At 42.5% G+C, this 14,113-nt stretch overlaps 1 protein-coding gene across 11 annotated transcripts in view; it reads left to right on the forward strand.

Annotated features, from left to right (window-relative positions):
- The window catches only part of LOC128688548 (EEF1A lysine methyltransferase 2), a 332,797-nt gene that overhangs the window by 156,325 nt on the left and 162,359 nt on the right, over positions 1-14,113 (forward strand). For 6 of the 11 annotated variants that reach the window (XM_053776392.2, XM_053776394.2, XM_053776393.2 and 3 more), the window contains one exon: positions 7,664-7,711. The exons of 1 other annotated variant lie outside the window; for it this stretch is intronic. In XM_053776392.2, coding sequence (XP_053632367.2) covers positions 7,664-7,711 — 48 coding nt within the window. Of the gene's footprint in view, positions 1-7,663; positions 12,829-14,113 lie in introns of those variants that run through there. 4 more of the 11 variants (XM_053776398.2, XM_053776397.2, XM_053776396.2 and 1 more) reach the window with 2 other exon arrangements.

Raw genomic sequence — 14,113 nt, forward strand, 5'->3', positions numbered from 1 at the left:
CACTCGCAGAGGTGAGGTGCAAGCCTTTGCTGCCAATGACATCATGGCATTTCGGTGGCATGACAAACGTGATGTCACATTGTTGACATCAGTTCACACAAACGAAATGGTACCCAGTGGCAGGGACAACAGAGAGACCAATGAACCCATTCTAAAGCCTGCAGCTGTCATGGACTACAACCTCAATATGCGCTTAGTGGACAAATGTGACATGCAGATTGGGTTTGCAGACTGTGTACGCAAGAGTTATAAGTGGTATATCAAACTTTTTTTCCATCTTGTTGATATCTCTATGCTAAATGCTTATAACATATACAAGTTGAAGACCAACAAAACACCAAAATATGGTGAATTTTGCCTGTCAGTAATCAGACAAATAATTGCGAAGTACAAAGGAGCAACTCCTGCAATAGACCAGCGCCCACAGACGTCATCTCGTTTGAGGCCTGGTGATCACTACCCCATACAACTGCCTCCTACTACTGCCAAGAAAAATGCTCAGAAGAGGTGTTATGTATGTATGCATACCACAAAACGCCCACAAACACGCAGAGACACTCGTTTTATGTGTGAGGAGTGTGAAGTGCCCCTCTGCATATACCCATGTTTCAAAGAGTTCCACAAGCTGCAGCAGTTCTAGGAACGTGGTTAGTGACTGTACATATGTATATATATTATGGAACAATAGTAATAAACATTGTTTTGTATTGTTTGTTTGTGTAAACAAAGTGTATACACAAACTAATAGTGATAAAGTTTGTTCTGTTATTGTGTTGTAAATAATGAGTGTATATTTGAACAATGCACCTTACATTGGTCTCACAGGCCACATAAGTTACCTGGAAAAGAAAAATATTGAAAAATGCAAGAAACCTTTGAATTAGAGTAAATAAAAGAATACCGGGTGGGCGGCAGTCGCCGCTGTTGCCGTACGCACGTCAATTTCTGCAAACTTTGCGGCTCTATATCTCGGTAAGTACTGATGGCAAAAATTTTTTTTTAGGCTTAAAACACTAGTAAAAATATTCCTAACATTTTCATAAGAAAAAATAATTTTTTTTTTTTCGAATATTTGGCGACATAGAATGACAGTTTCAGAGAGGGCCCTGAAACAGTCAAAGGGTTAAGCCACACCAACAACACTCTCTCCACATCTTCTAGTAGTACAGCTGATAGTGGTGGAGCAACAGCTGACTGTGGTGCAGCAACAGCTGACTGTGGTGCAGCAACAGTTGACGGTGGTGCAGCAGCAGCTGACTGTGGTACGATAGTATTTCTCACCCTTTTTACCACAAGGTTGGCACTAGAAGCTTTCTTTGGGCCTATGGTGGCTTATTTAGCAGTTACAAGCACTATAAACAATGGAATAATACAAAATGTATCGATTGTATGCATGCAACTGGCCACCCTGGCTTGTAAACAAAGACGGCAGGGCTGGATGGACAAGTTCTGGATGAGTCATGTTGGTCAGAAACAGCTGATGGTGGAGCAGCAGCTGACTGTGGTGCAGCAGCAGCTGACCGTGGTGCAGGAGCAGCTCACTGTGGTTCAGCAACAGCTGGCTGTGGTGCAGCAGCAGTTCACCATGGTGCAGTAGCAGCTGACTGTGGTGCAGCAGCAGCTGATCGTGGTGCAGCAACAGCTGATCGTGGTGCAGCAACAGCTGACTGGTCCAGCAACAGCTGACTGTGGTGCAGCAACACCTGACTGTGGTGCAGCAACACCTGACTGCGGTACGATAGTATTTCTCACCCTTTTTACCACAAGGTTGGCACTAGAAGCTTTCTTTGGGCCCATGGTGGCTTATTTAACAGTTACAAGCACTATAAACAATGGAATAATACAAAATGTATCAAATGTATGCTTGCAACCGGCCACCCTGGCTTGTAAACAATGACAGCAAGGCAGCTGAGGCGCTCAGGCTGGACGGACAGGTTTGGGAGGAATCACATTGGGCGAGTTTTTTTTATCGTTAAGCAGGCCAAACTTTTTACACTCGAATGCTTCATTAGGCGGATTTAACATTATGCGATGCATTCGTTATGCAAGGGTCCACTGTACTAAAATGAATGGATTATGAAATGTATGAGCGTGTGAGGTGATGGCCACTCGCTGATAAACAATGGCACACTGGTTGGGAATGGAGTGTGAGGCTGCTCGGGGCCATGCGTACGCATCTGGGATGAACGACTATTTGCGAGTCAAATGACGATTCGCGAGTCAACGTTTTGACAAAAAAAAAGTTACGATTTTCGAAAATGATGACTTTCGATGCTTACAAAAAACGGGGGACCACTGTTTATGCAAATAGAGTCAACTCCACTATTCAGCCTGTAGCTGTAGGAGTGCCCCAGGGTAGTGTCCTAGGTCCACTCCTCTTTCTCATCTACATCAGTGATCTCCCCAATGCATCCCAGCTCCTTAAACCAATTCTATTCACAGATGACACTACTTATGTCTACTCTCATTCAAACTCAGCTGTACTTAGAAACACTGTAAACAACGGTCTACTAAAAATATATACTTGGATGATGACCAGCAAACTCACTCTCAACATGGACAAAACATACCTCCTGCTGTTTGGCAACAGAGCCTTAAATATCCAACTTACTATATCAATAAATGGTTCCTCTATATCAAGACACACTGAGGGAAAATTTCTAAGTCTTCTCCTTGACTGTAATCTTAAATTTCATTCCCACATCCAGCATATATCCAAGAAAATTTCCAAATCAGTAGGCATCCTTTCCAAGATACAGTAGTACAGTGGACCCTTGGAGAAAGGCTTCATCGGTCAGTGCCAAAATCGGATAATGGTTCGCTTTGGCATCAAAATATTGGCTCGGCTAACACCAAATAACTCGGTTAAGGGCTTTTGTCCCGAACGTGTCCACGCAGCCTGAGTGGGCCCGGTCACACCATCACTCCTTGTACAGCCAGTGTGCCATTGTTTACAAAGCCACTGAGGACTGATTCCACTCATACATGCAATATATTTTGTATTATTTGTTTTTAGTGCTTGTAACTGCTAAATAAGCCACCATGGGCCCAAAGAAAGTTTTTAGTGCCAACCCTGTGATAAAGAAGGAAAGAAACACAATAAAATTCAAGAAAAAACTTATAGCTACACTCCCTGCATGCCAGCTACACTCCCTGCATGCCAGCTACACTCCCTGCATGTCAGCTACACTCCCAGCATGCCAGCTACACTCCCTGCATGTCAGCTACACTCCCAGCATGCCAGCTACACTCCCAGCATGCCTGCTACACTCCCTGCATGCCTGCTACACTCCCTGCATGCCAGCTACACTCCCTGCATGTCAGCTACACTCCCTGCATGTCAGCTACACTCCCAGCATGCCAGCTACACTCCCAGCATGCCTGCTACACTCCCTGTATGCCTGCTACACTCCCTGCATGTCAGCTACACTCCCTGCATGCCTGCTACACTCCCTGCATGTCAGCTACACTCCCTGCATGCCAGCTACACTCCCTGCATGCCTGCTACACTCCCTGCATGCCTGCTACACTCCCTGCATGCCTGCTACACTCCCTGCATGCCTGCTACACTCCCTACATGTCAGCTACTCTCCCTGCATGCCTGCTACACTCCCTGCATGCCTGCTACACTCCCTGCATGCCTGCTACACTCTCTGTATGCCTGCTACACTCCCTGCATGTCAGCTACAATCCCTGCATGTCTCCTACACTCCCAGCATGCCTGCTACACTCCCTGCATGTCAGCTACACTCCCTGCATGTCAGCTACAATCCCTGCATGTCTCCTACACTCCCAGCATGCCTGCTACACTCCCTGCATGTCAGCTCCACTCCTTGCATGCCTGCTACACTCCCTGCATGTCAGCTACACTCCCTGCATGCCTGCTACACTCCCTGCATGTCAGCTACACTCCCTGCATGTCAGCTACACTCCCTGCATGTCAGCTGCAATCCCTGCATGTCTCCTACACTCCCAGCATGCCTGCTACACTCCCTGCATGTCAGCTCCACTCCTTGCATGCCTGCTACACTCCCTGCATGTCAGCTACACTCCCTGCATGCCTGCTACACTCCCTGCATGTCAGATACACTCCCTGCATGCCTGTTACACTCCCTGCATGTCAGCTACACTCCCTGCATGCCTGCTACACTCCCTGCATGTCAGCTACACTCCCTGCATGCCTGCAACACTCCCTGCATGTCAGCTACACTCCCTGCATGCCTGCTACACTCCCTGCATGCCTGCTACACTCCTTGCATGTCACCTACACTCCCTGCATGCCTGCTACACTCCCTGCATGCCTGCTACACTCCCTGCATGCCTGCTACACTCCCTGCATGCCTGCTACACTCCCTGCATGCCTGCTACACTCCCTGCATGCCTGCTACACTCCCTGCATGTCAGCTACAATCCCTGCATGCCTGCAACACTCTCTGCATGCCTGCTACACTCCCTGCATGTCAGCTACAATCCCTGCATGTCTCCTACACTCCCAGCATGCCTGCTACACTCCCTGCATGTCAGCTACACTCCCTGCATGTCAGCTACACTCCCTGCATGTCAGCTACACTCCCTGCATGTCAGCTACAATCCCTGCATGTCTCGTACACTCCCAGCATGCCTGCTACACTCCCTGCATGTCAGCTACACTCCCTGCATGTCAGCTACACTCCCTGCATGTCAGCTACAATCCCTGCATGTCTCCTACACTCCCAGCATGCCTGCTACACTCCCTGCATGTCAGCTCCACTCCTTGCATGCCTGCTACACTCCCTGCATGTCAGCTACACTCCCTGCATGCCTGCTACACTCCCTGCATGTCAGCTATACTCCCTGCATGCCTGTTACACTCCCTGCATGTCAGCTACACTCCCTGCATGCCTGCTACACTCCCTGCATGTCAGCTACACTCCCTGCATGCCTGCAACACTCCCTGCATGCCTGCAACACTCCCTGCATGCCTGCAACACTCCCTGCATGCCTGCTACACTCCCTGCATGCCTGCTACACTCCCTGCATGCCTGCTACACTCCTTGCATGTCTGCTACACTCCCTGCATGCCTGCTACACTCCCTGCATGCCTGCTACACTCCCTGCATGCCTGCTACACTCCCTGCATGCCTGCTACACTCCCTGCATGCCAGCTACACTCCCTGCATGTCAGCTACACTCCCTGCATACCTGCTATACTGCAAGTAGTGCAGATGCAGCATGGAACCCGTGCCATACCCTACCCTTCATGCCAGTAAACCAGCAATCCGAGATAGCAACCTCACATCTGCCGAGCTACCTCGGTGGACAAAAGCGAGGGCGGCCGGATATCCGCCACAAAGCATATCTCCTTTGGCAACCACCCCCGGAATTCGAAAGGTGGCTTCCCGTCGCCCGAAAGACACCCAAAGCTACCCTCCGGGATACCGGAGAGGGATCAGGACATCCCCAGGCGATCCAGATTCCACGGCAAACTACACCACCGCCAAGAATCTCAATGGAATGGGATGGACCCTGGTACCCTTTCCCCTACCTAGGAACTAGCGTGCTTGTGGGAAAAATCCCAAGGGCCAAAAAGAGGAAGGGCAAAAGGGAGGGGTGGAGAGGAGGAGGAGGAAAGAAAAAAGGGGAGGATGGGATAGGGAAGGGGGGATTGGGGGGTAATTAGGTTCGGTCTGAGGAAGGAGACCGACAGGTCTGATTCCTCAGACCAAGAGTCTCTTCACCACGCCAAGGAGCCCCCCTTGAAGAGGAGCTCAATTTCCAGCTACTTCTGATCCTGAAACCAATAAAAGTCATCTCTATTTCAGTTGTACAGCATGTCTTTTATTCTGCTAAATGATACCAAGAAACAAATAAAATCATAGAAATATAAAAAAAAAAACAACACCTCAATGTCACCTTTTAAATGATACAGATGGTCAAAGTTTTGTCTTTCCTATCATGCATGGCATGGGTCAGAATTTTTTTTTTTTTATACTGTGCATACTCGCCACACAGACCCATTCTCTCATATCTAAGCCAAAATTTACCTCTTACAACTTATCTGGGCGAGCTCATGACATAACACTATGTGAGGGACACCTGGCCTCAATGATGTAGTTCTATGTGAAGTACAGCAAAAGGGTTGACATGAGAGGGATCAAATCCTATGAAAATACAAGCAGAACATACATTGGCAGTCCACGGCTCAAAGTATTATACTGTAAATATATTTAAGTGTTACAAAACAATTTCATGCATTAGAAAAGTCAATTTATAAACATTAATGTATCCACATCTCAGACAGAACTCTGCTGGTATCCACACACTAGCCAGAGATCTTCTGGCATCCACATAACAGAGCCATAGAACTGGTTTCCTGGAAAGGCAGCATCTGTTGATTGGTGGTGTAATCTCAGGTGTCTGGTTATGAAGTAGCTTGGCCATAGAGAAGGGAAATTTTAGCAAAGAGCTGACAAGTGTATTGTACTGGTGAATGGTGAAAGAATCTTTGTACAGTGGACCCCCGGTTTGCGATATTAATCCGTTCCTGAGAGCTCATCATAAACCAAAATTATCGAAAAGCGAATCAATTTTCCCCATAAGAAATAATGGAAATCAAATTAATCTGTGCAAGACACCCAAAAGTATGAAAAAAAAAAAAAAATTACCACATGAAAAACTGAAGAAGGCATGCACAGTTTGTAGTACTCTACTAACAACAGAATACATGACACTTACCTTTAATGAAGATCTGGTGGTGATTGATGGGATGGGAGGAGGGGAGAGTGTCGAACTTATTGTTTAGAAGGGGAATCCCCTCCATTAGGACTTGAGGTAGCAAGTCCTTTTCTGTGGTTACTTCCCTTCTTCTTTTAATGCCACTAGGACCAGCTTGAGAGTCACTGGACCTCTGTCGCACAACAAATCTGTCCATAGAGCTCTGTACCTCCCGTTCCTTTACGATTTGTCTAAAATGGGCCACAACATTGCCATTGTAATAGTCACCAGCACGGCTTGAAATAACTGTGTTAGGGTGATTTTCATCCATAAAGGTTTGCAGTTCAACCCACTTTGCACACATTTCCTTAATTTTTGAAGTAGGCACAATGGATTCCACAACTGACATAGGCTTCTCAGGGTTAGCCCTAAACCCTTCAAAATCTTTCTTAATTTCCATACCAATTCTCACCCTTTTTACCACAGGGTTGGCACTAGAAGCTTTCTTGGGGCCCATGGTGACTTATTTTGCAGAAACAAGCACCAAAAACACTGTGATAATATGGAATGTATCGAATGTATCCTTAGATGCGAGCACACTGGCTGGCTTGTAAACACTGGGCCACACGTGGACACGTCTTGGATGAATCGCGTATGGTGGGTTTTTTAACAGGAACCAAGGCAAAATTTTTGCGTTAAAATGTATCGAATACCAGATTTACTGGATACTGATGCCATCGTAAACCAGGGGTCCACTGTACTGTGTGTGATGGACTCCTGTTGTGGCCAAAAAGATGGGTCTAGGTGTGGATAAGGCATTATGGGTCTACCTCACAGACTCTCAGAAGAAATGCTAAAATTTAGACACGACGATTCCTTGCTTTTAGTTTATGAGAGCTTGACAAACTTGCTAGCATGTTGAATGGTAGTATGCTACTCTGTTTTAATATATTTTTCATATATTTTTCAGACTTCAGTAAAGAGTACATCATTCCAACACCAACTTTCAAATTTGGAGGTAAGGTTGGTTCTCAAATAACTTGTATTGTTTTCAAAAAGATTTCCAGGAAAATGTGATAATCACAATTTAGTGAAGAATTATTTTGTATTAAAAAAGAGTAAAAAAGATTGTTACTAAATACCAGTTATTTATTAATGTTGCAAAAAATGGTAGCTCAGAGAGTTGATTGTTTTGTGAAGATATAATGAATATATCGCCTGTTGCCGATTGTTTTGTGAAGATATAATGAATATATCGCCTGTTGCCAATGACTACAGAAAAATTTACATTCTGGCATTTTGGAAAAAAACTGAGTAGTACATGTATTTGAGAAACCGATAGGTTCAATTCCTGTCTAATACAACACTACTCTTAAGCTTGGACCACATTAAGGTGCATATTTTTAGTCACTTATGTTTAATTGTGTTTACTGTTCTACTTGTTTATGTATGCATTTAATGAATATACATCAATGCATGTTAGTTTAATGGTGTCAAAATGGGTCAGATAGGTTAATATTCTATACAAGTGAGTAAGAAGTATGGTCCTGGTTCAAGGAGTCACTTTAATGTTAACTGTAAAATGGATTCTAATATTTAGCTTTTAATTTGTAGTTAAGTACAGTGGACCCTCGACCAGCGATGACATCGATTAACGATAAATCTGACTAGCGATACATTTTATCGCAAAAATTTTGCCTCGATTAGCGCTAAAAAACTCGACCAACGCTATTCGTTCCGTCTGAGACGCGTCCACTTCTGGCCAGTGTTTACAAGCCAGCCAGCCACCGCGGTCGCTTCCAAGCATACAATCGGAACATTTCATATTATGACAGCCTTTTTAGTGATTGCACCTGCAAAATATGTCACCAAGGGCCCCAAGAAAGCTTCTAGTGCCAACCCTACAGCAAAAAGGGTGAGAATTACTATGGATATGAAGAAAGAGATCATTGCTAAGTATGAAAGTGGAGTGCGTGTCTCCGAGCTGGCCAGGCTGTACACAAAACCCCAATCAACCATCGCTACTATTGTGGCCAAGAAAACGGCAATCAAGGAAGCTGTTCTTGAAAAAGGTGCAACTATGTTTTCGAAACTGAGATCGCAAGTGATAGAAGATGTTGAGAGACTGTTATTGGTATGGATAAATGAAAAACAGATAGCAGGAGATAGCATCTCTCAAGCGATCATATGTGAAAAGGCTAGGAAGTTGCATGACGATTTAATTAGAAAAATGCCAGCAACTAGTGGTGATGTGAGTGAATTTAAGGCCAGCAAAGGTTGGTTTGAGAGATTTAAGAATCGTAGTGGCATACATAATGTGATAAGGCATGGTGAGGCTGCCAGTTTGGACCAAAAAGCAGCTGAAAAATATGTGCAGGAATTCAAGGAGTACATAGACAGTGAAAGACTGAAACCTGAACAAGTGTTTAATGGTGACACTGACAATGTTGTGAAACACTTTAGGAATGTCATAAAGGAACGGGAAGTAAAGGCCTCTATGGGCAGATATGTTGTGCGACAGAGGTCCAGTGACTCTCAAGCTGGTCCTAGTGGCATTAAAAGAAGGGAAGTAACCCCGAAAAAGGACTTGCCATCTCAAGTCCTAATGGAAGGGGATTCCCCTTCTAAACACTAAGACCATCAACACATTCCCCTCTTCCCATCCCATCAATCATCACCAGAACTTCAATAAAGGTAAGTGTCATGTAACTGTGCATGTCTTCTTCAGTTTGTGTGTATTAAAATTAATATTTCCTGTGTTAAATTTTTTTTTTTCAATACTTTTGGGTGTCTTGTACGGATTAATTTGATTTCCATTATTTCTTATGGGGAAAATTAACTTGACTAACGATTATTTTGACTAACGATGAGCTCTCAGGAACGGATTAATAGCGTTAGTCGAGGGTCCACTGTAATTGTTTGACTACCACTGTTAAGTACATTTGTACCACACAGCACTAACTCTTAAGTAGAAAGTTTCATTAGGGCTTTCAACATGTAAAGAAGGATTTAAAATCTTTCAGTTTATAAGCAAAATATTATGAAGTATCTAGCAATTGTTAATAATGCAAATGTAATATACATTCAACCAAGAGTAAATTTTGGTTGGGAAAACTTCCATGACAATTGGGATACATGGTGAAATATCAGTAGAATCCAGTTGGTTAAAACAGTAACAAAACAATATTTGAATGGAATGTCTGACTTTTGGTCAGGGCAGTATCCTTGACCTTTGGGCCATATTGCACTGTATATTATCAGCTATAAAGCAAGAATATCTTTCATCATATCAGAGCAAATTGCCATTAAAAAATTATGAAAAATTATCAAAATAGTGAAAAAAAATATTTAGGCTAATATCACTGTCATGTTATTGAGTTAAAGGGTTGTGATGGCCCCGAGCAGATTTGAGAGCAACTGAATCCTAATTACTGCAAGATTGACTACCAGAATGCTTTTTGTAAATGAAAATTATTTTATTCATGTTTATAATTTTATTTAAATAAAAGTTTTGAAATACTTTACTACTAAGAACATAAGGATAGAGAAGCACTGCAGGTAGCCCATGTTAGGCTGCTACTTTTCAGACTCAACCTTTTTCACTTGTATATTTGTCTAATCTATTTTTTAAGCTGCCCAAACTATTAGCTTCACTAATGATGATGATTACTGTTATCACCACCTTCACCCTTGGTTTTGGTACTCTCACCATTACAATAAGCTCTTGAGAATATTTTTTTCATTCTTATTGAACATTGATGTGCCTGCAGAAAGCATCAAAGGACACATGAAGCACAATATCGTCAAGTTGTGTGTTGCTGAGAATGCTTCCAGCTGTGCTGATGATTAAATTTGGCACCACAGAAAAAATCTCGAAGCGAATGATGAAAAAACAAGGAAAGCCTTATGAAAATTCCAAAAGCTAAGAATAATATTGATATTGTAATTCATGTAAATCCCTATGAATAGTTAGAAAACGATTTGTTTACCTAGGTCCTTGAAATACACCAGAATGAGCAAAATATTGATGCCATTGTATTGCAGGCATTGTCAGGATGGTGTAACTTTTATGATTTGCTATAAACTTTCACTATGCACAAGAACTTACATCACCCAGAACCTTCTGTTTAATGTCGAAGAGCAGAAAAGAGTGCTAAATGTTTTTATCAGAAATTGGAAGGAATTTAAAAAATTTTCTCAGATTAAAAACAATGAAATGCCCATTTTTTTGATATATCAGGAAATACTACAGTGCACACAATTGGTGAAAATTTTTTGTCAAAACTACTGGAACTGAGAAAGCACATTTAACCTGATTTCAGCCTATATGGCTGATGGAACAAAATTGAAACCAGCTGTAGTGTTTAAAGAAAAATGTGCCAAAAGAGGCATTTCCTCCAAAAATACAAGTGTTTGTGCAGCCCAAGGATTGGGTTGAGAACATTCTGTGGAAGTATGGTTTACAAAATCTGGGGACCTTGTTAACAAGACTTTTACTGCTTCAGAAAAATCTTGGACTGGAGCCTAACGAAGCCTACACAAGACTGCTAATGCTGACACCTGTTCAGCCAACTCATTGGTATTTGACAGGTGTATGTACACCAAACACAGCCTTACAATACTGTAATTAGATAATTCTTTGTCATCCAAACCAGAAACGAATTACTGAAGTCCCTACTTGATTGGGACCAGTTCAGGGCCCATTTTGTTTCAAAAAGTTTTATCTAGATTTAAAGAATTTTAGGGAAGTGGCGATACCTGTGGTAACATCTCTACTCCAGCCCATGGATGTTTCTTTGAACAAGCCTTTCAAAGTGAAGGGCCACTACGTATGGAACAGGTGGATGGTAAATGACCCTGAGGAACTTGCGAAAGCTGGAAATTTGAAACAACCTGGAATTGGCTGGGCTGCTGGATTATTAATTTAGGAAGATATATTCCTCAGATGTGATAATTTCTTAAGTGCAGTACATATATCAAATGCTTTAGATGGCATGTAGCCCTGTTTGATGACTTAGTGTCAGCATGATCTGCTAGTGTTGATAATAATGTTGCTGACTAATGTAATAATGATGAATTAGACATATGTGCAACATCCAGATATCTTTTAACTTGTAGATGTTTCTCCATCCATTGGCTTTATCAATACAATTCATAGACATAATCTGAAGACTAGAAATTCATACAAAAGACAATAGAAGACAAGGTAATCAGTTCCTCAGCATATTATTATTACAATCAAGGGGGAAGCGCTAAACCCGGAGGATTATACAGCGCCTGGGGGGGGGGGGATGTGGAAGGCATTCAGGCTTAATTTGGGGAACTGGAGCACAGATCCAATTCCCTAAATCAAGAGCCCCTCACCAACATCAAGGAACCTTCCTTGAGGGGTCCTCAGCATAGGAACAGGTGATGAACAGTCTTGAAGAACACAAAGCACAGGAAGAAAGGCTGGTGCTTATATACTGGCATCAGATGAGGTGCAGCAGATGAAGGCATTGCCATGAGTAGGCAGGATTCCCCAGTGGAAATAGGTTATACCCAAGAGTAGGCAAGTAGGTTGTGGAGATGTCCTCTGTACCAAGATTCCATGATGTTGCTGTTTGACTAGTTGTATATCATTGGTATACAATACAGCTTACACAGGAACATATAGATGGACTCTTTGAAAGTGAATCTGATGATCCATTTAATGACTTGAGTTTTGCAGTAGTACAGGTCGGCCATCACTAATCCAGTTCCATCAGTAATCCAGCAATAATTTTGGGTAGCATAATTTCAAATTTCATCATTATACTGACTAAAATTTCATCATTATACTGACTCAGAAATTGTGCATATGGTTGTAAATCCACAGCAGCAAGCCAGTGGAGGAGAAAGCAGTGATGAAAATGAGGAAGATGTAGCAGAAAGTCTCTCTATTGATAGGTTAATTAAGTGTATTCTAACCTAACCACTCTGTAATCTGGCAAACTCACTAATCCGGCACGCTACAGGTCCCAAGGATGCCAGATTAGTGATGGCCAACCTGTACTGTAATAATAATTGTTTAGCAAAACTTGTGATGTGTTTAAGTGGGACTGTAAATGTCACTGCAATAATATGAATTTATAGTAAGAAATTCTTAAACCAAAATCTAGTTTGTTTCATTTCTAACAAAACAATCTACAACTGTGGTACTATAAATATCAACATGGTATGGTGCCATTTATACATCGGTGATTTAAATCTGCATGTTAAGACTTATTATGATTGTGAATTTTAAACAAAAGTGAAAATTTAGTACCCAATATACTCATACTTTTCAACAGTCTCTGACTCTCTAGAGTGTAATTCAGATTTTTTATTTCGTTGTTGTTGACATTCACCAATGTTGGTGCCACATTTCTTGCAAGTACCAGAAGTTTTATGCTGGGTACCTAGACATGGAGTTTCAAGGAAAGGAACTTGTGGATACTTCAGGGTGTACTGCAGTTCTGGACCTTTCTAACTTCCACAGGCATTTGCCATTCTCTGATTAATTCAGCTCATGCTAGATTGATGGTAATGTCATTAGTTCTTATTAGTGGCTAATAATTTTTTTTTTTTACATAAACTACAGTTAGGCTTCTGGCCATCATCCTTATACTGCTGTCAGTTTTGGGAAACTGTACTTTGCACGATTATATTGTCATATTAGACACATGTGGCCAACTCACAGAGGTGAGCTTCACCAATCTGCGAGTATCAAGCTGCCCTGACAGTCCAAAATAATTTGACTGACCCATTCATTAAAGAGCTTGTCAGAATAATTTCAGATCTTTTCTGATGTGGCCATGCTTATTTTATCCTCTCACCTCTGTGACTCACTTTTGCTGCACTGATTTTACTTTTCAGACTGACGTTGGTTTACTTCATCTACACCATTTTTTCAGCCTTTTCCCCTCCCCTCCATCTCTGTTTTCCTTTATGTGCAGGGCTGAGTGACCTTTAAACAAAACTATTCCTATAAAATGGCATACTGTACATTTCTGGTAAATGGCATGTATAAACTACAGTGGAACCCTGAGTTTCAGCTGCCCTGAGTACAGGCCATTTCGAGTTTCGGCTGCTTTTTTCAGCTAAACTTTGTCCCCAGTTTCGGCCATTGCCCCGTGTTTCAACCGGTATACCAGACCTGTGCCTCCCCATGCAGGCATCATGAGCCAGTCTAGCTTTGTTTATCCTTGAGTGAACATTACCCTGCACACTCATCCGAACATTTCACAATAAATTCATTGTGTTTAGTGCTTGTTTACCGATTGTGTGTTAACCAAAAATAGAACACAAACAGTCGAAGAGGTTGAGAAGTTGTTGGTGGTGTGGATCAACAATAAACAGATAGCGGGTGATAGTGTTTCAGAGTCGATCATTTGTTAAAAGGCAAGGCAGTTGCATGCCG

The sequence above is a fragment of the Cherax quadricarinatus genome, chromosome 13, assembly GCF_038502225.1.
Source record: "Cherax quadricarinatus isolate ZL_2023a chromosome 13, ASM3850222v1, whole genome shotgun sequence".
In the NCBI taxonomy this organism is placed as follows: domain Eukaryota; kingdom Metazoa; phylum Arthropoda; class Malacostraca; order Decapoda; family Parastacidae; genus Cherax; species Cherax quadricarinatus.